The 25773-nt window shown below is 44.4% G+C and overlaps 1 protein-coding gene across 4 annotated transcripts in view; it reads left to right on the top strand.

The window, feature by feature from the left end:
• Positions 1-25773, top strand: part of LOC125762873 (protein Shroom) — a 177848-nt gene that overhangs the window by 83592 nt on the left and 68483 nt on the right. For all 4 annotated transcript variants that reach the window (XM_049425448.1, XM_049425447.1, XM_049425446.1 and 1 more), the window contains 4 exons: positions 3230-3450; positions 13165-13759; positions 13821-14849; positions 14918-15997. In XM_049425448.1, the coding sequence (XP_049281405.1) occupies positions 3230-3450; positions 13165-13759; positions 13821-14849; positions 14918-15997 (2925 nt within the window). The remainder of the gene's footprint in view (positions 1-3229; positions 3451-13164; positions 13760-13820; positions 14850-14917; positions 15998-25773) is intronic.

Raw genomic sequence — 25773 nt, 5'->3', positions numbered from 1 at the left:
CTTCCCCACAAACGCATATGCTTACCTGGCAGCCATCCTTTGTGTGATCGCGAGGGAAGGGGTTTTGATGTTGATTAACAAAGAAGACAGTCGAATCGGAACATGCGTGTGAACTGTGAAGTGAAATTGAATCTCACAAATATCGCACAACATGTACGAACGATGGCCGGGTTGGGGGCAGACCTACCGCAAATTCAAACCAAAAGCTCTGAATCGAATCGAACACTGGAGTTGCGTGGAAATGAAATTAAACTGCTGAATGTCAGAAAGCGTTAAAGGGTTTTTGGTGTTGTATCATACCGGATCTTGGTACGGTTCGAACATCCTGGTTAAGAAAGGGTTGCCTTTGTGACTCATTTTTTTGTACTCTTGAATATTTACTAACAGATGATATTTTATCAATTTAAAAAAAATAATTTGCTAGATTCGCATAAAAAATGCGAGTCCTTCAAGGTAAAATAGCCTTGTTCTAATTTGCTGTTTCCAACCGATCTAAGCAACAAGAAAATCTACATCAAACAATAAATAAGCATTATAGGATCAGGTGGAAAAACTAACTCGCAGCACGTAAACGGCACTGTCTGACCTCCTTTCCGTCTAATGGTGTAATGGCGTGTGAAAAATCGTTTCCAATCCATTCCCAATCGATCATCCGTGCGTCGTGACGACAATGTGATAATGCGCTACTTCCTTCTCAAAACCACTTGCAGCGACAATGCAGCCCCGTGCAACGAAAAACCCGTCGTTACCGTTACATCCACTTGTGTGTGTGTATGTTTGTCGTTATTTTTTTTTTCGTTAAACATATTCTCTCGGGAATGGCTGACGCGTTTAGGGCACTCGAAACGGGGGGAGAGGGTTTTAGAAACGCAATTTGCGTAACTTCCTTTCCTTGGTTGGCGGAAAACCTACACACATATAGCATGGCGCGATGCAACTCAGTCGCTGCTCGGAGGATGCGCTTCCATCACATTCACTACGCCTAAAAGCGGCTCGTGCATAATCGTACCTCCTACAGGGAGAGGAAACAGAAACAAACCCCATCTGGGGGGGTGTGCGCAAATTGCTACTTGCGTGGGGATGACGTCCGTGAAGGTTTTTTTTTTCTTTCTTTTCGATGTTGTTGGCGAGGTTAGAGGTGAAGGAAAACCACCGTCGGCAGAAGACACACGGCCGGGCGAACTATATTCTATTACGTCACGGTAACAATAGGGATTGTCGTGCATGGTAAGTCGTGTGTTGGTTCTTTTTTTCGTTTGGGTAGCGTTTTCCTGTGTTTTCCTGTGGGTAGCGCGAATAAGCGAGTCTGCTAGTTGCATCGATTTTTCTTTATGTTAGAAATGTTTCCTAATTTGTAGAAACGTAAAAATTATTTAACTGCCAATTCTGACGATGACACAACACGTTTGGTGTAACCTTTTTTTTGTATGCGAAATTTCAAACAATTGATGAAATATTTATTACATCAATCGCAGCTTGTGATTAATATTATCAACGTGGATTAAATTAAAACTTTCACTCCAATTCATCCTGAAGTCGATTTGTTGCGTGATAAGATACAACTTTCCGTCTTCGTAAAGCATTTTTTTGAGAGTACACTTATCCTCCAAGGTGTGAATGGTGCTGTGTTTAAATCTGATCCATGTTTTAGATTACTTTTCCCGGTAGTCATAAATAATTTCTCTAAATGTATAACACAGCTAGGCGTCATCTTTACATCCGATTGATTTTGTTGGCCCCGAAAAACTAACGCTTGAGTTTCGCAATACCATTGCGAAATCGGATTGAAATCGGAAAAGAAGCTATTTTTCCATCACAACATGTGTAACATTATTTCCGTTTCCCCTTTTGACGTTCATCCCAAAAAAGGTCGTTAGGTCGTGATCGAATGGGGATGAGGGGATTGTGTGAAGAAAAAAATATTCGTTACCCATTGAGTGCCGCTTAATGTTTCCAGGTTGTTGGAAGGTTTTTTTTTTCCTCTACTAATGAAACATGATCAGCTTTTGGGTGAATTTGATTTTATCTTGTAAAATGTCATACATACAGCTTACAAGAAACACATGTTTGTTTCGTTTCATTTACTGTACATTTATCGCGTACGATCTTATCTAAGATCGTTACACATGCATAACAAATGGCATTATTTTACACAATACATATTGAATGCATTTCCTTATTAATTGCATACCGCCTAGATGCATCCCCAAATGGGTCCCCCATTTATTGTGATCCTTATTATTCGCTGGTAGCATTAACGAATCCTCCCATCTCAATGGAGCTGAAGCATTGTAAAGCAACAGTGCTGTACAGTGAAGAAATAAATTATGTACCATGCATACTTTTGTTTAACACTTAGCCGCCGAAACCGTACATAAGAGCAAATAAAAATTCCTTTATTTGCGAAGATGTACCGATCGTGCCTTGTTGCATAGTAAAAAACACACAACGGAGCGCTTCTTCTATTCAACAGCTTCTGCGTGGCTTTTGCGCGATTTCGAATGCAAAACAATTGCTTAACAATGGTCAATTCATGATCGAAAATAACTTCCAAGCCACTTAAGCGGCATCACCGGGTGGCACCCGGTACTCGTAACGAAACAACCATCACAACAACATGCCCCACCGTTGGTGTTTGCTACCGGTGTGTGCAACACTCTCAAATATAAATAATCTTCCGTCGACCATTAGTCAAAGTTTATCACGCTCCTGAAAACCGAACGAAACAAACCGTATCGCGCGGGATCACGATGGAAATGGTTTATTATTCCGCCACAGTTACCACGGACGATATATATTTCAAACCGCCCCGGACACGTCATACGGCCGATGTCCGCATGTTTGGTGGAACATGTTACTGCTACCCTTTTGTTTACCGTCGGACGGGGTTCTTTATGCACTCGCTGCTGGGTGTGGATGCTGTGTGTGGCGTGCCATTTCTGTGTCGGTGAAAAAAAAAACGGTGACAACCGTTTCGAAATTTGCCACCAAAGCCCATCAATAATGCAAAGCGGTGTGCCGGGACAGTGTAAAACATACCGGAGAGGGGCGTTAAATGTGTAACACCTATCCGATCAAATTATTTATTACAACAAACTCCGAAACGTTCCCTCGCTGACTGTGACCATACGTCGCCCTTGCCTTGTACCGTAATAAATAGTAGAATTCATCTAATGTTTGGTGAACAGATTAATTTAAAATGACTTTTGTTATCGTTCCTCGTTTGCAGGCTGCGGCAGGATAGTGAGCTGCTACTGTCCCGATCGTCACACAACTGGTCCCAGCAGGACCTGCAGCAGTTAACATCGTCAACGAGTAGCAGCATCGGCGATAATCACAGCTCGGCCGAAAGTAACAGTTCCTCGACGGAAACGCTCAAATGGCTCGGCTCGATGAGCGACGTGTCTGTGGCGAGTCATGCGACGAGCACGTCCGCTTTATCCAGTGCCGGTAAGTAATTTTAGTTCTGTCACTATGACCTACCTGCTATTCAAATTAAAATAATCAATTTATGGCGCTTGCGTTATTTTCTACTAAAGAAGCTCATTATATTGCACCCGATGAGGCCCTGGGAGAGTGTGCGGAAATGTACGTTGAGCTTCATTCCATTGCAATCGCGTTCTGTAATGAAAACCAAATAATGAATGCCGGGTTCGTCGCTTGCCGTCTAGTGCTCTCGATTGAAGTCTTTCGTTTTCAACACACGAGGTACGGTCGGGCGTCGTTGACCTTTTTGCTCACGCTTCATCGCCCCGTATCTTGGGGCGATGAAAAAGGCGGGTGTGTGTGTGTGTGTGTGCCCTTTTCGGTGGGTGGTTGATTGGACCTTTTGCCTTTGCGATGGAGACGGAATCCTTGTGCCATTCTGTGGAAATGGGTAGTTCCTACATATTTCTATTTAATTTCGTGATTTATCATCGGACAGTTCTTTTTCCTGCACCGTCTAGACGGAGTTGATTATTGTTTCGGTCCGTCTCGCTGGCCGATTCGTAACAGAACGTACATGAGCGCACGCAACACCTAAACACACCCTTTTTGCGAAGTGTGAACATGCACGGCATGTGTACAGAAGCAAAGCATTTTTCCTTTTTTTCCAGCCATCCATCGGGACTGGCTACTGACGTGCTGAATGAAATGGTTATTGCTTCCATTGTACGTACTCTTCCCGTCTCAATCGAAATCACAGCAAGTGATCATCGATCGGTTAAGTGGGAATTCTGAGGGTGGAGATAGTTAAAGAAATGGAAATATCATATTGTAGCTTTCCATTTGGTATCTTAATGAACCCCGGGAAGAACTATTTTTATGCAAATATCTGATGAATAGCAGCGTGAAGATGAGGGAAAAAAGATCGAAACATGATTGTCAGAAAAAAATGTACACATAAAGCAGTGAAATTATTCATTCTTGACTGCGGAGGTTGCTACTCCATCACGGAAGTAATCACGCAAAAAAAAAAATCCATAATGTTCCCTCGGGTGCCGTTTGGGATGCCGAGGATCGAGAACAAAAGTATGTTAAATTGATCACCCTTACGATCGTTCACCGTGAGCATCACAGGACGATCACCTCAACCGTGCAAACTATCATCCCAGCGAACGGAAAGCGAAGTTGTCCGATTATTTACGTTTCAAGTGCGAAAGACGATTTACTCGCGCAAATTACTCACCCAACCCGCCGGTAAACCCTGGGCACCGGAAAGGTCGACGTCCTTGTCGGTGTCGTTTATTGCCGCGAATGGTGCCTAGGTTGGGACACCCCCTCCCAGGTGTGTGGGTGCCTTTTTGTGGGTGTTTGCTCGTGGCAGGAACATTCTTCCGATTCGTTCACGTCCGTTTCATCGCCCATTAAGCCGGCACTCCAGGTGCCAGGTGTGTGTGTGTTGTCAAAGTGGATGCATCTTTAAAGCCGGAACTCCACAGCCATTGCCTAGTGTAGCTGGATAATAATCTCTCGCCCAACCGTGCAATTACGATCACTTTTGTCCACTTAGATCCGGGGAACGGTGAGTGAGTACGGTCCATTCGGAAAAAAGATAAACACAGGCGAAGGGTGCAATATTACTGCAATGTTTGTATTTTGGCTTCGCGCTCTTGCTGTAAAGGAAGTAAATCAAATCACCTCGCTTTGCACGCTGTTCTGTAAGGTTGTGATTCTTTTAGGTGCTTTATTTTATCCGCCTGCTAAATCCATCAGCATCGCAAACATGGTACGGTGGTGGTAAAATACTGTTGCTATCCTGCAGGAGATAGCTTCTGTCCTGTTGGTTGGGAAATAGCTTGATTGAGAACGAGGAAGCGAACGGATCATTCGGCTGCACAGGAGAGCTGCCTGCAGGGATTGGTTGCCTGTTGCAAGAACCCTTGTTTTGTTTAGTTTCGTAGTTAAATTGCTTACTATTTATTTTGTGATGGATTTATTGTGATTGCCAATGCTGCTGTTGCGTAGTTACAGTGTATAGCGATGAAAAGGTCGTTCGTCCATAAAGGTTACTCGGCAAAGAGAGCAACAGTAGGGATTTCTTCTGGTGGACTGGACAAAGTCTTGTCAGCTAGCACCGTGAAGAACGACGAACGACATCGTAGAAAGGGTGGGAATTATTCCTTTAGTCGATAATTTTGAGGAATAGTTGTTGCTAGCATTATTTCTTATTCGATTATTCGTACAGATATTTAATGATGGGTACTTACAACACAAGTACAGTAGTTAGTAAAGGTAAAATAACTTCTAATACTTCACAACACGTATCCAAATACACAAAAGGAAGCAAAGAAAATTTGGAATTTACAAAAAAATAAAACAAATTTTTGCGTCATAAGCGAACACTTATCATGCGTACCATCCAATTAGCATAGAGGGCGACAGTTACTGGGTCACCTGCTTTATAAGGCAAACAGAAGCAAGGATTTGCTTCGCATAAAAATAACATGGCGTGAAACAAAAACACCACTAAGATAACATATACTCCAAGAATGGCGTCATCTTGACAACTTCATCGCTGTACAATTTTTGACGTACCTGTCAAAGATGGGGAAGAGATGTCGTTTCCTAAATATGTCTCATCAAGAGGGAATTAGCAGATGTGTGAATAAGGAAATCAGCCAATATCTTTAACCCACAGACACCACCGTCACGGCTCGAAACGATGGTGGGCGTTTGTGGGAACGATCGCATCCACAGCCAGAAAGTGGCCGAGTGGTGGTGATCTGTGACTCGCCTAGCAATATTTTAGCACGGAGTAAGTGTGAGGCGTGCGAGCATGAGTGTCTTCTACTGAAAACTATCATCAGAATCGGTTTTGCATATTTGAAGCACCCTTGTTACTCCGGCTATATACACATACACACACACACACACATTTGCATATTTACGACAAGTCACTGCCACCGCTGAACCGGGTGCCCACAAATTCAAAAGCCCTATATAATGTGTGTCACCCCACCGGTGCAGCTACATAACATAATTTTAACTCCGAGCGTTCGCTTTAGTAATGCATCACGCATTTATTTCGCTTGACCATTTCGATCGCTTATCCTGCACAAGAAATGCCTTCATACGTGCGCTTGTAAAGCTGTCCGTGTGTGCGTGTGTACGGTTCGAATGCAGATCTCGTCCTCCGCTTCATTCCAAGCCCACGGAAATAGGAGTTATCGCGGTCTGGAATACTGTCGCAATCTTGCACACCGTGTAAGTGGCAAACGGGCCCGAACGGTCAGTGGTGAGAGCATGGCTGACAACGGGCACAAACCATTTCGCGTTGTGGTTTCTCTACCTTTTGGAACCTTGAATTCGATCTGGCAGCCAATAAATTATTTTGTTTTGCGAAAACAAAAAACAGGGCACCACCTCATCGAAGGCTGAAGGTTCGTCGAGATGATGTCGACCGGTCGTTATGGTTAGCAGAGGAGTAGTTGATGTTTGCGATTACACGCGGATCGTGTTTGCTTCGTGGATAAGCAAAGGTTCTAAGATACGGTCAAAATTCTATTGTTCATGAAATTTGGACTCTGACCGTTGAAACGATCACGAGTCAGCAGCTCCCCGCCGATCAGACGATCGCGTGTACGCTAGTCATGATTCTAGAGCGGAGACCCCCGCTTTTTAACGTAGTTCTCCACCCTTTCGATGACAACGAAAATTGTGTCCAAGAAGTGCGGCCTCGATCAGGGAGTTTGGGTCGTGAACGGAAAACTGGTTTTATACGCTTTGAATCAAGAAATCGTAGACCCCCGTATGAAAAGGATTTAGACTCGATCGACGTTCTCCCTCAGGGGCTTCTTGGGCTTAGAATGTACGCGTCCCCAGCCCAATGTCCGAACAGTTTCGCTCCAATGCCTACCAATACCCTTGCAAAACTCCTAATGGTTAGCGTGTCCATTTTGGTTTAGGGAGTGGCATTGACCAACGGGTAAGAACCCGGGCAAATATATACGAAGGCACATTTCGTAGGTCCGATTCAAATACTCCACCACTGGTCAACGGGCTAGAGTAACCGGGCGCCACTATCATACTGAGAGTGATCATGCGCGAACGATCGAGTCACAATTAAGTCACGAAGTTTCACCCTCCATTATCAACGTACGACAACAAAGTTCAATGTCCACCCGGCAAACTTCTCGCCACAAAAATGATGGTGAATGGTAATATCCGGCCGGTTAGATTAACATTCTTGCCGCAGTTTGTAACCTCTACCCCGAACCTTTACGGGTTAAATGCTCAAAATTTTGCGACGCCATTGACCGACGGTCGTATCTTTAGCGTTGTATTAATATTCCTTCTTGAACGATCAACATAAACCGTTCGCTTGGAAAACGGTCGGTAAAGTGTACTACGGTGAAAGAACGAATAAAATCTGATTCGGGGAGCAGTCACTTCGCAAACCACTTAGAGCAGAACAAAGATGGCGCAAAAAAAATTTAGTCGAAAATATTTCTCTTCCATCAGATTTGAAGCCAATTTTCCTCTACCGAAAACCTTACTGCTGGCAGCATCTGTGCTCCAAAGCACGTCCAGAAGTCGTCCCATCGAAAGCAGAAGTGAATGCACTTTCGTATCGATCTGACCAAAGCTTCCCTGAACGGGTGTTCGTTCTACTGTTGAAGTTTGCGATAGGCCGGGCAGGTTCCTTTACAGTCCATCCGCCTGTTTGATGCACGAGAACGATTTCTGTGCGGCTTTGGAATCTTCCTTGGTTCGCAAAAAAAAAAAAAACCGGATGACTCCGGGAACTGAGCACCTTGGTTTCGGGATCCGAGAACAGGTTTGCCAGCGGGCGCACGTCATGTACCCAAGCACACACAACACTCCAATGGGAGAAAAAAAAAGAAACGGGTTTCAATTCCAGCCCACCGTACACTGCCCTTCCAACCGCTGCTTTATCAACATCTGGTAGATTGCGAATGTGTTTTTTTCGCGTTTCATTTGTGCACAAACTGTCCTTCCCTGAGCATCTTCCACCTCGTTTGTTGGAACGTACAGCAACAGAGCTGGTGAAAGATCGGCAACAACGACGACTGAGGAGCGAAAAGAAAACCCTGCCCGATCGTAGAGGGGTTCCAGCTTGATCCTCTGGGGAGTTGCAAAAGAGGACGGTGGTATTTTGCAAACTTCTCTACTTCCCCCCCCAAGGGATCGTACGGTCGTACGATTCTGTACTGCGTTTTTCAAACTTCCCACCCCGAGGCCATGATTAGCCGAACGCGGTCGAGCTTGCATGATTTTGGAGCATTATATTTAGGCCGTGTTTGACCTGGCCTCGCCTCAAAACGTCCATGGTCATGGTGATGATGATGATGATGATACTCACTGTCTGTATGTTCCCCGTTTGTGGAGAGCTTCAACTTTGAGGCTTGCTCTTTTCTTGTCCAAAACCGGAGGACAGCGTAGAGGAAACCAACAGCTTGTGGCCACGACCTTGGAGATTAACGTTTGCGGTTTTGTGGCAGGTGCAATTTTCGTGATATAGGGCTTGGTTTTTGTGTGCCGTCTGTTGCCGTTTTCGGATGCATTTTCGTGGTTGGTTTGTAATGAATGTCTCCGAGGGATGTTTTTTTCTTCTTCCCCGTTGTTATCCCACACACATACATACACGCGTACAAACTGCCAGGGGGTAAGCAGAAAACAAATCGCTTTTTAACTAATAGTGCAATAATTTTTACCCGTAGGGATTAATTTGGGGGTTGCCATTTTAGTGTTTTTTGTGCATAAAAAAGCTTCAGAAGCTTAATAAAAATACGAAAATAATATATGTGGAGATTTCATTTCATGAAGAGGGTAAATCTTACTTCGCAAATTACAGGAACTTCTTAAATTTTGAAGAGTAATTAATAGTAATAGTTGTGCAGAAGCAACAAATTATTTTTGAAACGCTCTTGTCTGAAGTCCCAAGTCAAATTTTCTTTCCTGCCCGTTTGAAACCTGACTCAAGGAATAAATTTAATCACCAGAGCAGGATGCTGGTGAGAATAAAGTTTGAACAAAATACTTCACCCCGGCCCTTTCTACCTTGAGCTTACTGATTGATAATTGAAGCTGGTACGATCATTTTTACGATCCAAACACCAGCCAGCGGACTGATCGCCTCCTGTTTGATTGCTTTTAATGAGAATGAACATTCGATGACTGGGAAATGGTTGTCATAAACTTGGTTTCTTTTTTCCCCCCGCACACTGTCCAAAACGTGGCTCTTCCTTCGACGTCGAACGTTTACGTAGCGATAAAGTGCATACACTACTAGGCACTGGTAAGCACCCCGTCAGTACATATCCACCTTCTGCAACATTGTTTCGCAAAAGAAACGCCAAAGAAATTGAGTTTAGTTTAATTTGGTTCTTGATTCCTGGCCGAGAATCGAAGTATTGTTTCCTCATCAAGCTGATGTGGTGATGTTGTGCAATGTATTTTCTTGCCCTTTTTTTGCACTACGGACAAAGTTTATTCATCGTAAATTTTATAGGCCATAATTTTGCGGATTATTTCTTCCGTAACATGGGATTAAACAGAATCGAACAATCATCGATCCATCATCACGCCGATCATCATGGAACGTTTGGTGAAGATACTGTGGTCATACCTTCGCTGCCAGAAGTCTAATTCCCTTTTCCTGTCCCGGATCCGTAGGGTTTGTTGTACTTTATTCATCTTTCAGTGGAGGTTTTTTTTCCACATCTCTCGCACCACAAACAAATCGTCCGTAAATCCTCCACCCTTCAAAGCGAACGGATGGGATGTGCGCAGAATGATGATCAATCCTGTCGTATTTTCTGCTTATGACGCGTAGGAAATTACTTTCAGATAACTTCCCAACCCGATGCGTTTGTGCGAACCGAAAGCACCGAAGGCGTGAACTGCAGTACAAAACTACAGCAATATCGGTACGAATGAAAAAAAAAAAAAACAATTACGAACGACGCTCAATAAAATACTTTACCCGTTGCGTGCAAAGAAACGGCAACGGTCCATTCTGTACGATTCGAAGTCTCCCGATTGAATCAACGCCATTGCAATCAACGCGATTTCCGCAATAAAACGTTCTGATAGATCTATCTGGGAGTGCGACACTACACGGCCGATCGATCGATACAGGGCGCTGGAAACAGAGCTTACCGACGGTTGGCCATAAGTTTTCAACATCGTGTTACTACGATCGTCACCTCTTCTGTGGTACGGGTGAATATTGAATCTAATGACAGACCCTTACCTTACGGGCGGTGGTTATGTGGATGTAGAATATGGGACTTCGCCCATGTCCCTTACTTAGACGTCTCGTACTTCGTAATCATTACGTCTGATGGTGCTTAAGCTCAAAACTGTCATGTTCGTTTTACAGACATAAGTGACATCGATAGACTTTCATGAGCTTAATGATCGGGAATATTCCTCTCTGTTGATAGCAAATACAAATACTTCTGCTAAATCTGCTCTGCGTTACGTTCAAGGACGTAACGTAAGGGACTAGCTTGCCCACCCTCGTGCGTTTCACACAAAGGAACTACGGAAATGCAAAGCTTCAGTACACATCACACCCGTACGACACCGTAATAAGTCGTAAAATTAAAATTATAATTCAATCGCTCATCACAACCACGACACAAAGAAGAAAGGTATTGCCACTTAAAACGCCTTCACGTAACTTCACGGCAGACGTCGATCAACCACCCGAGGACATTAGACTGTTCGGTTGCAACTTGTCGGAGCCCGTACCTACACGCCTTCGGTGATGCGTTAGTCTCCAAGAAGAAACTTAATTATCTGTAGCTTTAGGCCATCCAACAAACAACTTCTAAACGGTTTCCGGTGTCCGACCACGCGTTCTTTTTTTGTAGCAGTTTTTTTTTAAATATTTGATGTCTTGTAACGAAATAACTGCAATTAGAATCGCCAGTAAAGCTCATTCTGGACGCCTCCGTGTATAATTCGGTAAGGTATTTTTTCGCAAATATACTTTTTTTGGTTATTTATCTTCCACGCTAGCTCTTTTTTCAGGACGTTAAGTTTGCTTTTTGAAGGGTATTTTTGTTCGCTTTCCTCTCGTGTCAAGCCTTAATTAAAATAAAACCCTACTCTTGTTTGCCACAGTAAGTAAGACAGCAAGCGTTTCGCTAATCCGCGAAATAATTGTGACGTCGGCGTCAGTTTACTGTTTTACGATCGATTGCTGCTAATGAGCGAAGCTTTATGGGTTCTTGCCCCCTCCTCAGTTTGGGGATTACTGTGCTAGAGTAGTCAACGTCTTCGTTTATTCCGGGTGTTACCAACCACTCAAGACGTCGGTCAGTCGTTGACTTCCCGTCCGCGGGCGACAGGAGGTCCGCTCAATAATCTCCGTTGTTTAAAACGCCTCCATGCCCGTTGCACGAACTACAGACATAACGCCCGACGCTGACTTCATCGACGCCCGAAGGATTTGACACGCGTTGACATTGAAAGTGCTCCGGCAACGAAACCGAAAGTAACCACCGGAATGAACCCGAAGCCCGGGGTGGGTTACGAGCCGTTCGCATTCCATCGCAACCAAAGCGCAGTGTTGTGCGCCAGCAATCGCGTTCAATCTTACTGGGTACGTCATCGGTATGCCCGATTGCTAGGCGGCCGGCCGAGTTTCCTATGTAAATCGCACGTTGCGTGATCGACGTAAATTTCCCTTTCGGCGCGATCGCTCCCGTTGTCTCGTCGATCGATCGGAAAGTGATCCACTTTCCGGCTGGCTGGTCGAGTCTGTCGCGCACACAAAAACAATGAATCAATCAAGCCGGCGGTTTGTGTTTCGCACTTGAGTATGCGCACAATTGGTGGTGGCGATAATTTGCATAAGCCTTGCGGGTGGTTTCGATGCGCAAAAGGAATCGAAGAACTGATCGGGATCGATGATCTGGATTGTTTGGAATCTGGAAAGATGGAAGGGGGAAAGAGTTCGATCTCCAATTTCAAGACGTCACCCTCGGGGGACACATGGGCGAGAATTCAGAATATCCATGGCGCCTCCGTCGTTTGCCTGGGTGTGGGATTGGAGCAGTCGAAAGGTTAAATTGATGGCCGTGCACTGGACAATACAATGTGTGGTGATCGAATTTCTTGCGCAACCGGGAATGAGGAAAACCGTTAGAAACTGAAATGTCTCGCGGAATGGAGAAGTTGTGCATTGAACTCGTTGACGTACGAGGACATTATTGTGAATTTATAGACCTTAGAATATCGTAGTCGAGTGACCAACTGCGAATTGATTGAATGACCGTTGTCCTAAAGGGATTATATATTTTAACGCTTGTAAGGGTAACGAAACTCATTGTACCAAAGTTTTTCTTTTGCTTTTCTTCCGGATGTTATGGAATATATTGATCTTTTCGTTTGTTTAAATAGCGTCACAAAAACTTGCACTGCTTCCTGTAATTGTTTTGTGAGGAGAAGATAAACACACTGATATTCACAACTGCAAAAACTCATTCACATCCGTAATTCCCCACGCAATGAGCGTTAAAGTTATGAGTAAACATTTGCACACATCGTTGAAATAAGACGATGAACTTGTATCCCAAACCACTTGGCACTTTGGTGAAATAAAAAAAAATCGTGACAACTCATCTCTTGCTGACTAATCCAAACACGACAACAAACTTTGACTGATCATTGTCTTCTTTCCTTTGGCTTTTTCTCCTACTCGTACAGGTTCAACCTCGCAGCTGATCGCGCACAGTTCGCGCGTCCGCACGCCCCAACGCCACAATTCCGAGAGCATCCTGTACATGTCGAACGATGACCAATCGACGCTCGGCGGTGTGTCCCAGTCGACGGGCTCGCTTCACAATCACAACCATATGGTGACGCATCGCCAGCAACAACAGCAGCAGCAGCAACAGCCACATCCCCAGCATAACCATCACTTCCATCGGCATCAGCCACATCGGCACAGTCATTTGCACGCGAACGGTGCTACCGGCAACAACCATCATACACCGTCATCTGCTTCGAGTACGGGCACTACCGGATCGGTACCGAGTGCGACGGCTTCTGGTGCCCAATCGCAACAACCATCGCCGACGGGATCGACGACGCAATCGTCCAACGGTTCCGCCCCGAACACTCGCTCTAGTCGTAGCAATAATCGATTGTTTCCTATCAGCACGTACACGGAACCTCCTGGAAGTGGTGGTGGTGGCGGTGGTGGAGGTGGTGGAGGTGGTAGTGGCGGCAACAGCAACAACAGTAGTAACACTGGTAGCATTCCGCAAACCAACGGTGGTGGTTCGATGCTCGATTTCAAGTGAGTACATTTGGTGCAGTTTTGATGGTGAAGTTTGCTCTACAATCGCTTTATCTTACAGACAACTCAACTCCCACAACTGGCAATCGGTGGCGGAGCGGATAAACGAGCTGGAAAAGCATCAGCAGCAACAACATCACGGGATAAATTTGCACAGCAGTAGTACATCGAATCTGAATGGAAGCACTACTGGAGGTGGTGGCGGTGCCCAAGGAAATAAATCCCACCACAATCAACACAATTTGTCAGCAATCTCCAATGGGTCTTCAAATCCTTCGTTAACATCCCCTGGCAAGCAGCAGCAGCAGCAGCAACAGCAACAACAGCAGCGCTACACCTATTTCGATCCAAGTAAAACGCATCGTGTCTCGAATCCATCACTGAAGGCATTCCAGAAAAATGCCGTAATTTCGTACTTCGAGCGACAACAGCAGCACGCCCGCGAAAGCATTCACTCACGGCCGAGCTCGCTTAACCTATCGATAACGTCCGGCGGCAATAGTGGGAGTGCTACCAATGCGGGAGGATCTCCGGGAACAACCTCCAACACAAAGTTACAACCTGGGGGAAGTCCACCCGGTGTATCAACGTCCGTCATCAGCTCACACTCGCAGCGTTCGTCCATATCGAGTGCGTATTCGTCCGCTGCCGGTAGCATGATGGAGCTGTCCAGTGCATCACTCTCGATGGGAAGCTACTCTCCGCCGAGCAGTCTTGCCGTACAGCAACAACTGGATAAGTTGGCCGTGAACAATCTGCGCAATCAGCTTGCTTCGGTTCATACGATGAATCTGCTGAACAAGGTTGTACCACCGCCTAGCATACAACCAGAGCAGCATCATCACCACCAGCACCATCAGCAGCAAATGATCAGTAACGCCACGTTGATTCTAGCGTCGGCAACAGCAAATGGGTTACCCAGTGCTCCGGGCTCTAGCATGGGTGATTCAATGAGTGAAAGTCATGAAATGATCTCTACACTTGATGGTGCGCCGCCTCCACCGCCTCCGCCGAGGAACCGCGCCTCCATGCTTCCGATGGGTAGTGCGGTACCGTATTCACCTTCAGCCCACATGGCTACGGTGAGAAGGTAAGTCGATATTCTTGTTGGGTAGATTGAGCGCATTTAATAAATCTATTTTTTACGTTTCATTTTAGAACATCATCTGCTTCCGAATACTCCTCCATACGAGACAAGCTGATACAGCAACGTCAGCAACTCTCCAAGGATCTTCTCGGACCGATGATCATGGGTCCAATAATAGCACTCGACGACTGGGTACCGGAGCGTCCACCTAAAAATCCAATGCTTCGGATACCGAGTCCCGAGTTACCACCGCCTCCTCCGATGCTCACACCAACGGAGGACGTACTGCTGATCAATCAAGACGAACCGTTGCCTCCGCCACCACCGGAGCTGTTACGCCACATGCGACAGTTGAGCGATTCCGGTGACTGCCGATCGAACTCCGCTAGCCGGAGAAACAGTTTCGCCGGTCAGACGAACAAAAAGAGTCTCTATCGGGCTTCAACCTTTGAGAATCTTTCTCCCGCCAATGCAGCACCTGGTGGGCAACATCAACAGAATGTTGCCGTGGTGCCACCGATGGTACCGAAGAAACCACAACAGTGTTCACCCGGTGCGGAAGGTCCGACGAATGTGCACCGACGGCCAGCTTCGAGTATGGCAAAGACACAAACGGTTCCTTCGATGGCTTCCACGATAAGCAATGGTGGGTCAATGCAATCAATGCATCACCATCATCATCATCGATTGTCCCATCAGATGGTACCGAACGGTAGACCATCTCAAGATCAACAACATCATCGGCTATCGTTGCCACTGCAACAAACATCAACGGCAACCGTACAGTCGGGATTGATGATGAATGTGTCACCACAGCAGCAGCAGCAGCAACAACAGCAGACTAACTTCGTTGCTGGTAGACAATCCGATACACGCATATCCGTACGTAAGCGTGCTCACAACTCGCAACAGATGCCCGTTTCGGAGTATCTGATGAAAATGAATGGTGTCTCGCAAAATGGTACCACACCACCGCCACCATTAAAACCGCGCATGCCAGTGCAACCGCTGGCCGAGTGTAATGGGCAACAGCCAACACTGCAGCAAATGCAGCAACAGTTCCTGCAGCATCAACACCAGCAGCAGCAACAGCAACAGCATCAGCAGTTCCAGCAACAGCAGCAGCAGCTCATTTCGATGGGAAGCAAAAGGTAGGTGTCCTTGAAGTATTTAATAAGAAAGAAACCGTTTTAATGTTGTCATCATAAAGGCCATACAAGTGCTCTTTGGTTAGGCAAACATATTATCCAACTATCTTATTAATTTGGCCATTCTTATGGAACATTCCTGTCCCATGGTTGGACAGCATTTTCCAATCTTTACAAGGTGACGAATATTAATGTGTGCACTGATATTACATGCAGATAATTAATGGAACACGTTCGCTAACAACATCATTGTGTGGGATACTGGCAGGATTAATCCAGCAATAACTTTGAACCCAAGCAAACCTCTATTAAATGCCACTAACCGGCTGAGGGGTTCGCTGTATGTGGTTGTTAAAGCGAGCTGAGACAAACCTTAATTATCGGGTTAAAAAATGAGTACTGCAGCGGGAAACCACACAAAACAAAGAGACAACAAATAAAGGATATCGTTCGGTAACTTCTAAACACTTTGACGGACCCCATCTGCGGTGGGTAACGCTCAAGCTAACGAACCGATCTTTAAATCTCGCCGAGTACCTGGACAGAGGTTTTGTAATTGAATCATTTACAACCGTACAACCGTTTGAAGAATCGAGCCGAGGCTCGTTACCATTACATTGAAGGCTGCATCGCACGTACGGCAGCGCAGCCCTGCCTTTTAATGGGTTTAAATTTATTATAATCAAATTATGACCACCACGAATCTACCTACCGGTGCTGGCAACATCGAGGCTCTCTTCGGTGCTTTTATTTCTGCACCATAGAACCCCATGCGGTTGACCGGGTGGTTTGAACGATTGAGTGGGATCAAATCGTATCGGTACCTATTAATGTTGAATCGTTTGATCGGTCATGATTTTAGTTGTGCTCTTGTTTTGCTTGTGTTTTTTTTTTATTTGTAATGCAGCCTATGAGGGTTATATAGGGGCAAAAAGGTTCTCCCTTACATTGACATTAATTGATCCTGAATCGTTTGGCGCTTGGATAGTCGAAACACGTTTTCAAACAAATGGGTTTTTTGTTTTCTTTTCGGTTTGATCCACATTAGTGCACAAAGACGACCTTAGGCGAATGTTGTCGGTGAGTGTTGGAAACGATCCTCCCGGTGCGGCGCACGGGGTTATCTACTCCGGAACCCATAAGCTTTTGACCCCATTTGAATATCGGTGCTGATTAATTACCGACACCCGTCGAGCAGCAGCAGCAAACGATAATTAGGTTGCCATAAATATCAACTGCCGACCAGAGCAACACGGTGTAGCGTACCTGACAGAAGTAGTTGGCGGTTGTGCTTAGTTTTTCCTTTCCAGCAAAGGCACACCGAGAGGAACCTTTTATCTTTCTTGCACCCCCTACCCCTTTCCCCCATTCGTATGGGATGCTGTGTCATTGTAGGAAACGTTGTCTTCAACTTAGACGACTTCGGGTTGGGTTGGTTTTTTTTTACCTACAATTTCCTACTTCCTCTCGCAAAACTGTACCGTGACGGTTGGAACCGCACACCAGCCTGGAAGTGGGCTGGAGAAGAGATACTAAGAAGCAGAATAAATCACCAACCAAGCTTCTCATGCTTCGTGTCCTCACCGCAACAAAATAAAACCGTTACCCACCCGCACGCTTATATGGCAAACGGTTTAGATTTTTATCGTTTCACTGCTCTCGTGCGGTAGGGCACCCGGGCACAGTGCTTTCCTTTTTCGGTGTTAAGTATTTCATCGGCAGCAACAGCAACAACAACGACAAAAAAACCGACTGCAATTAATGGCGCGCTGCAACATATTTGCACTTTATCGACGCGCTTCGGGTTCGGCATTCATTAGCAAAGATTGGATGCAGCACTCCTGGTGTCGCTCTTCTTTTCACTGTGCCACTTTGTATGGATCGGGTGCGTGTACGGATGGCTGATGGATGGTTTATTGATAAACTGCATACAGGCAATCGGGACACTTTTTATGCCACCCGCTGCTAAGTAAATGTCATTAGAATAAATCGTTTTAAACGAGCTCATTTTCGAATGGAAAACGGTATGCTTTTGACAGTAATTGTTTTATGTAAAAATTGAACTAAATTGAAAAGATTTTTTCTTTCACAACAAAACACCAAAGCTTGTAAAGCTTGAAGGAAACAACCAAGATCACCTGCAATATTCTACTCTTGCGCAAGCGATAGCGCCGTAAAGAATGGGCCAAGTTTTATTGCTGTCACGCAAGAGAAAAAAGCTTTGTCGGCTGTCGCATCTTTCAAGAAACAATCGGGACCTCTTCGTGAACATTTTTCCGACGCGATTTGATCGCGATTTCATCACCTACCTGGAGCAAGTAATCCACACCACCAGTGCGCACCACACCGAAGAATGAGCTTTTATTTCATTCTTTACACAATCCCAGCCGATTGGATGGTGTGGCGAATAAAGTTTTTTTTTCTTCTTCTCTTCCTCCACAACGTGTCGTGACTGTGAGGAAAAACGTTTTCGTCTCCCCCCATGCTTTGGTTTGGCCATCAAAAACAACGTGCCGTGGATGGACAGTTTTCGCGGAGATAGTGCTACCATCCAGCCCCGACAGTAACGCCCGTTCAAGAAGCGTCGGCACGTTTCGGATCGTGTTCGGTGTCAAAATGGACGGTAGTTTTACTACCCTTGTCACAAATGATATAATGAGTCAGATCGTGTGCACTAGCAAACACACCACCCTATGGTGAATGGTAACATTGTTCAAATGCGGGGTGGTGTGAATCGAGAACATCTACCTCCAAAACGTCAACCACTTTTTAATGTTCGATTCTAGCTCTTCAATGGTTCGGTAAACGATTCACGCGACACGCGGGAAAAAAGCTTATTGACCACCCCGCCGTGGTTTAGATTTGCAACCACCCAAGACACAGTATGTGACATTACCCATTTTCCCGTTGCCTTTCGGGTTCAATAATACTGTTTTCAGTGTCGACACGATTTCTTTCATCGTTTCGTACCCGACACCCGGACGGGCGGGTGGACGATATTTATGGAACTGGAGCGCCCATACAGAAACGAACAAATGTCGTTCAGATTTCGGTGGGCCGGTAAAGGGCATCGGTTTTTTTACCGACATGAATCCGATGACATTTGCGGTACGGAACATTCGTAAAACACGAGAGTGTACGCATGTTGTGTAGTAGAAAAGGGTAGCTAACAATGTAAGCTAAACGGTTAACATAACAGGCTACATTGGACTCTGTTAAGAGTGGTAAAAGAAATAGAAGAAACTAATTATGTACTTATTCGATGGTTTGAAATTTGGTTGGGTCTTAAATTGTCTGTACTTCTTAAAATTTCACATGAAAGTGGATAAAAGTGAATGAAAAATCATTTATTTTGCTGCATGTTATGTTTTATAATACTTTAATAATTTTTAGAATTTTCTGATTATTTTTTAATTTATTTTTCAATTTATTATTTACGTTTGCAAAAAGTATGTTTTATTGTATATTCCGCTATGAAACTCACTGCTGCCTCGAAAGTGCTGCTGTGTGCTAACGATCAGCGCAGCTTCCACTGAAAGCTCTTCTCTTCTTTTGAGAGACTGGTGGAAAGCTTCCAACGAAAGCTTCACTACTTCACCCCAATACTTTCAAGCTCCCCAATAAAGCTCTCTTTAAAGGGGTGAGGGTGTCTTTCTGCACAAACTATGGCATAGCTTTTGCTTCGTTATGGTTTAGAAAAATAGCATTCCATGTAGAGATGAGAATAACAACTCTTTTTAGTGAGTCAACTCAGAGTGAATGAGTCGTTATTAGGAGTCAGCTCGTTTAAAAACTCATATCGGAGTTATAAAAAAACCCGGCATAAATCTCCTAAGACTATAGCCTTACTTTTTTTTAGCAAAAATTTCAAAATTGATTTATTTTAATGCAAATTTTTTGCAATCAGTTTCTTTTCACTCAAATAATGCTTTAAATTAAAAAAAGCATAAAAAATAACAAAAAAAAAAATATTTTCAACTCGAAAATTTCATAAGGGGTACCCCTTGCCAATTTTTTGAGCAAATTAGCAAAATTTAAAAAATTGTTTTATTTTCATGCGAAATTGTTACAATAACTTTCTTTTCTCTCAAATAACACTTTAATTTAAAAAAAGCTTAAAAATATAAAAAAATCAAAAAAATCTTTAAATTTACCAATCTCCTAGGCTCATTTTTGCACCAAGTTTTGCCTATAACTCGGTCGGTATCCAACATATCGCCAATCTTTAACCTGTGGTCGATAGATGGCACCAATGGCTACATTTTCTTCTTGGACGGCCATGCCCTCAGATGTCTGTGTCAGAAGTTATTCGAGGAACCAAATTCCATACCATTTTTTTGAGCAATTTCGCAAAATTTAAAAAATTGATATATTTTAATGCGAATTAGTTGCAGTATGTTTCTTTTCACTCAAATAATGCTTTAAAAGAAGAAAAGCATAAAAAATAACAAAAAAATAAAAAAAATATTTTTAACTCGAAAATTTCATAAGGCTTACCCCTTGCCATTTTTTTGAGCAATTTAGCAAAATTTAAAAATTTGTTTTATTTTCATGCGAAATTGTTATAGTAAGTTTCTTTTCACTCAAATAATGCTTTAAATTGAAAAGAGAATAAAAAATATTAAAAAAAGCATTTTTTCCGCACATTTTCGTTTCAACTCACGTATTTGCTCCTTTTGCAACTCGACTCACCACATGCTTACACTCATGAGTGAGTAAGTGGAAAAAGAGTCGCTAAAACTCCTCGTGGTGAGTGAGCTCATTAGGGTTCGGATAGAAGTTATGTACAGACAACCTCACACCCCTTTTAAACTGAATGTTATCACACAAAAGGACAGCGGCATACTGAGTAATGTGCAATATTCACACCTTAACTGCGTACAATAAGAGCAAAAAGAAGCATATAATCAAAAGGGATACTTTAGTCGATTCAACAGAGCACACTGCGCCGGTAGGAACTCCTTTCGCCGTGTCGCACGGTAAATTATTACCAATCGCCATCGGCATTCTCGCTTTCAAACAGCATTAGTGCGGCTTACAAAAATAGCTGGCGCCTAAATAAATCGCCGTTCGTGGTCGCTCGAGCACACAATGCGGTGCACACCCCTGCATTGATAGCGTAACAAGTTTTATGAAGTGTGTTGCGGGTAAATTGTAAACATATTTGCAACTGCAAATTTATTGGAACCGATGCGCGGCTGCACCGGATCGAACAAACCTATCATTCGAGGTCTAAAGTGTTTGAGCCGGTGGGTGGTTATGCTTAAGAGCTTTCGTTTTATTTGTTTGAGAGTGTAGTATTTTTGTCCCTATCTCTCTCTCTCTCTCTCTCTCTCTCTCTCTCGCTCTCTCTTTCTCTTTCTTCTGTATATCTGCACGGTTTACTCTCACTTACTGCTTGGCAATACGTCATCGGTGGCATTTTGGAGGATCGTAACCGATCGGCCTATTAGGAGCCTTTCAAGACTTCTGGTGGGTGCCTATTGCCGCCTAGATCATCGTGGGCAGAAGGCATTAGTGAGGCGATTATGAAGTGCAAAAAAATTAGCCACAACAAATTGATGATATAGAAGCATAGGCTTGGTTTGTGGTTTTTGGGCAGCCATGCTCAACACCCAGCCAAGCTAATGAGCCATACAAGACGGTTTGAATTTGAACGCTTCAAAAGAGTCAGTTTATGATGGTCGATACCGTAAAATGCTGTGCAGGCGTGAGCAAATTTATTTAATCAGTATCACAATAATTGAATAGAAACTGCTCTAAACAGATTTTATTTTGCTATGGAAAAACTTTCAAATGGCTCAAGTTTTAATGGGAGCTACCCCGATATAACTAGCTGCAGCTTCAGAGCACGAAAAAAAATCACCATGCTAACAAAGGTGAAATGGGCAAGAATATTTCTTCTTCTCGTGTAATGAGTTTTAAATCTCTTTTCCATGTTGAGGAGCAGATGGAGCGACATCAATCCACGTGCAAACGAACCATCTTAAACGCTTGGGAAATTCCTGTAGGTAATGGTCATTTAACACTGGTGGAAGGAATGTGTTAAATTAAGATCATCATGCAACCAGGCACCAAGGGCGTTACGTAGCATGAACTCAAAGTTAGACATATCTCAGAGGATACTCCCGAGCATGAGTTAATGTGTGTTGTTGGTGGATGGATTTATTTAAAGAATACTATTCTACCCATTGCGGGACTCATAATGACCATGCATGACTGGTGTCATAATAACGTCTTACACATTGAACCATTTAATGGACATCTAGACCTGTGACAGTATAACAGGATAATAATTTCTCCTCGTTACGTAGAACACAACCTTGACGGTAAAGAAACGATCGATAAATACAGCAGCAGCAGCAACACAGTGTGTCAAATTTATCGACCATGACACATTTTAGGCTGTTCAGCCACACCCTCTTAAAGGGTAGCAAAAGAAACACGATATTAAAATATGCAAGAAAAGGTATCCCCCGAAAAAGTTTAAAAAAATACACTCACGCTAGGGGTGAAATATTTTTGTCATAACCGCAATAAGATCACGATTTGCTACGCTTTTGCTTTTTCCACCGACCGACAAAAGAGAGTTCGGTGATCAACGGCAGAAAACTGCGATTTTAAAACCATAATTCGCACCTAGCCGATGGTACTCGGTATCATTTAGTTACCTTTTTTTTTGCTGTTTGCTGGTACTTTTCCTTCACCGTTGTGTGGTATGTTTCGGAAACGTGCAACTATTTCGTCGGTTTTCAACTCTGACCGCGTACAGGCGGAGATGGAAAGAAAATCGAGGTTACATTATTTTTGTGGTGAAGCAACGAATTTCGATTGACGCTCCGCACGGGTCGGCTGCAGTCGGTTGAAAGAAATGCCGTCCTACCCGTCAGCGGTGAGCAGCATCCTGTACCGCGGGAGTGGAGATGATAATATGATACTGGAATTTATTAGTGCGCTTGTGCAACTGTAACGCGGTTTGCAATTGGTTGCAATTTTTTGTTTGTAATTTGTGGTTTTGTATTTTTATTGCTATTTGATTGAAGGTGGATGCCGGTTTCAGAACTACCCCGGGGGTAGCTGAATGACCTAGTTATGAGCAGCATCTTGAGAAGATCCTAGACACAATGTTCCCCCCCAACAGGGGTTGTGTCTTATTTTACTTTTTAGCTTGATCATTTAAGAAACGGTTTGCAAAACATCGCCTCAACTCCTTTCAATTCAGCACCGTACATACACTCATGCTTTTTAAACGAGAAGAAATAAAAAGTGCCGAAACACAGTGTTCGTTGGTGGAAATTTAATTTCATCACCTGTTGTGAGACGGCCCACGGGAATTGTAATGCATCACGGCATGTGCCACCCGTTACTTGTTACTATTCCGGCATGCAGACTCGCCAGCCAGATTGAAAGTGAGATTTTACCGCCCGAGGAAAGGGTTTTTGGTTTCTGTTTTTTTTTTTGGTTTGTATTTTCTGGGCGAGATCAATGCACTCTACTGGTTGGCTAAAATCACCGAACAACTCCCAGCGCGCCATCCGTGCCTATCGAGTATTGGCTATCTGCCAATAACGACCTACTCCAAGTTAGACGACGGCGACGACGACTACGCATTACCATAACAAACGAAGCCAAAACCAATGCAGAAATCGTTCGTGAATTCACTCGCGAAAGCAGCCTGCAGGGCTCATTCCGGTAGTGATCGGTACGAAAGTGTAGCACACCGTGTTGTAGTAAAAACAAAGCACAAAAAGGGGAAAATCGTTCACGTTCGTCTAGGAACGGCTGCAACTTCCAATCAAAGAATGAACTCCATAAATCAATAAAACACCGTACAGCTCCAGTTTTATGGGCGAAAGAAACCGAGGGAGAGGATTGAAACGGAACATCATAAATTGAAGAATCGATGGATCAATTTCGATCAGATAGTCCGTGTGCGCCGGTAATAATGACTGAATTCAGACCCAGGGCTGGATAAAGTTACTCCACTTTCGTTGGAGCACCTCGAAGCGGATCGGGTAACTGGTGCTTTCATTAAGATGTTCAGCTTATGCAGCTGATCCGATGGATCGCACCTTCACACCCGTCGTTGGCTGAGTGACCTGCGGGGCTATAGAACGGAACCACCTTCAGGAGAAAATCCCCATATTGATCGTCGTCGCGCTTTGTTTGCAGAGCAGTGCGAAGGCATGCAATAGGGCTCTAATAGCAGGGAAGGCTGGTTGTGAACTTTTACACCGTCACTAAGCTCCATTGGTAAAGAAAAAAGCACATCGTTTTCAATCTCTTTCCCAAAAGGCATGAAGTTTCCCATTCCTCCTCGGGCCGTCTGTTTACCACAGTCCACTAAGGATGGTGAAACATCCAATTTAGATGAACCTTTAGCTGAGTTTGATTTGACTGGCGAGTGCAATAACGTCTCTGCAAAGCTGTTAGCCCCGGCACGAGTTGAAAGCAAAACCTTAAGGATAGGTCAGCGCTAGACGCTCCAGATGGCATCGAAGCGAACGGGCCGAAGTCATCACCCAACCGCCAAACTTGAACGGTTTGTTTCGAGAGTGTCTTGGCGGAAAATTGGCTTGTTTAAGCCGTTTCGTTTCGATGCAAACGAACCACCAGGCACTCGATGGTCTGACCAGTTTGGTGTCCCAAAAGTGAGGGAGATCGCACCCGGATAGGAATTGGGCAGACCGTCCCGCTTTCGCTATCCACAACCCTTGCCGCTCCGGAGCGGAATCAGTATAGCACACGAAGGGGAAGAACACGATCGTAGCTGTCGCATTTGTTTTGCATCGATCGGGCATCTGGTGAAGTGCTCTAGAAAAGAGCCCACTAGACGAAAGTGAAACTTTCCAAATCGGGATAATCTTGGTACAACGCTCGTCCACTGAGCGCCGATCGACCGGAGGTGACAGAATGGATTGTAGAAAAAAAAAAACACAGTTCGTGTTTCACTTTCCACGCCAAGATCCGACATCGCATGGTCAGCAGCGAATGGAAGTGCAGCTGTGGATGCGCACTGTTGCAAGGTCCAGCGTGTCTAGTAACGATTCCCATGTCGGTGGGAATTACCGCAATTTAGCATGGTGTGTAAGAAATCAACCTTTTATGGTGCTTGTCTCCAACAGTGTCTGCCACCGCAGATGACTTCCTGCAATGATGATGCACCCGGGGAGAGTAGTTTATGAGTTTGATGGCTCATATTAATTCAACTAACTTATTCCATTCTGACAGCTTCATTTTTTTGTTGTTTGCTCGAAGGTGATCAAGGCATTACGCTCACGTGGAACGTGCTGATATAAAATGTGTTACAAAAGCACTGAACGGATTAGCTCAATGTCTAGTGATAATTTTACGCAACTCTTCCAGTTGGTCTTGAATCGGTTGCATACTGCGCATTGACACCTAAGGCAATCTTGCCCTCAGTTCAGTGACAATATGGACCACTGGTAGCACGATTGCCCTGTGACCGGAATATCTGTGTGCAACAAATGCGTCCAATGATAGCTTTAAGCTAATCAAACTAATCCATCCATTCATCGTTCACCTGCAAAGGGGTTGTCAGGGCAGACGTTTTTTCTCGTTCACATAAAGTTTATCCAATCACTCCCCGAGGGTACTAGCTGATCCCGGCTGAGTGCAAGCCCTTTTTCCTTAGCCACAAACACACGCACAATAGCATCACAGCCCCCGCTAATTCGGGCTTTTTGTTGTTCAAAAGCGTAACGTTCGGGTGCGATTTCGCCACCATGCGTCCATCAATCATGTGCGATTACCTTTGC

Source organism: Anopheles funestus, chromosome 2RL, assembly GCF_943734845.2.
Source record: "Anopheles funestus chromosome 2RL, idAnoFuneDA-416_04, whole genome shotgun sequence".
NCBI classification, from domain to species: Eukaryota; Metazoa; Arthropoda; class Insecta; order Diptera; family Culicidae; genus Anopheles; species Anopheles funestus.
The sequence above is the reverse complement of the archived record's forward strand: the minus strand, read 5'-3'. Positions and strand labels throughout refer to the sequence as shown.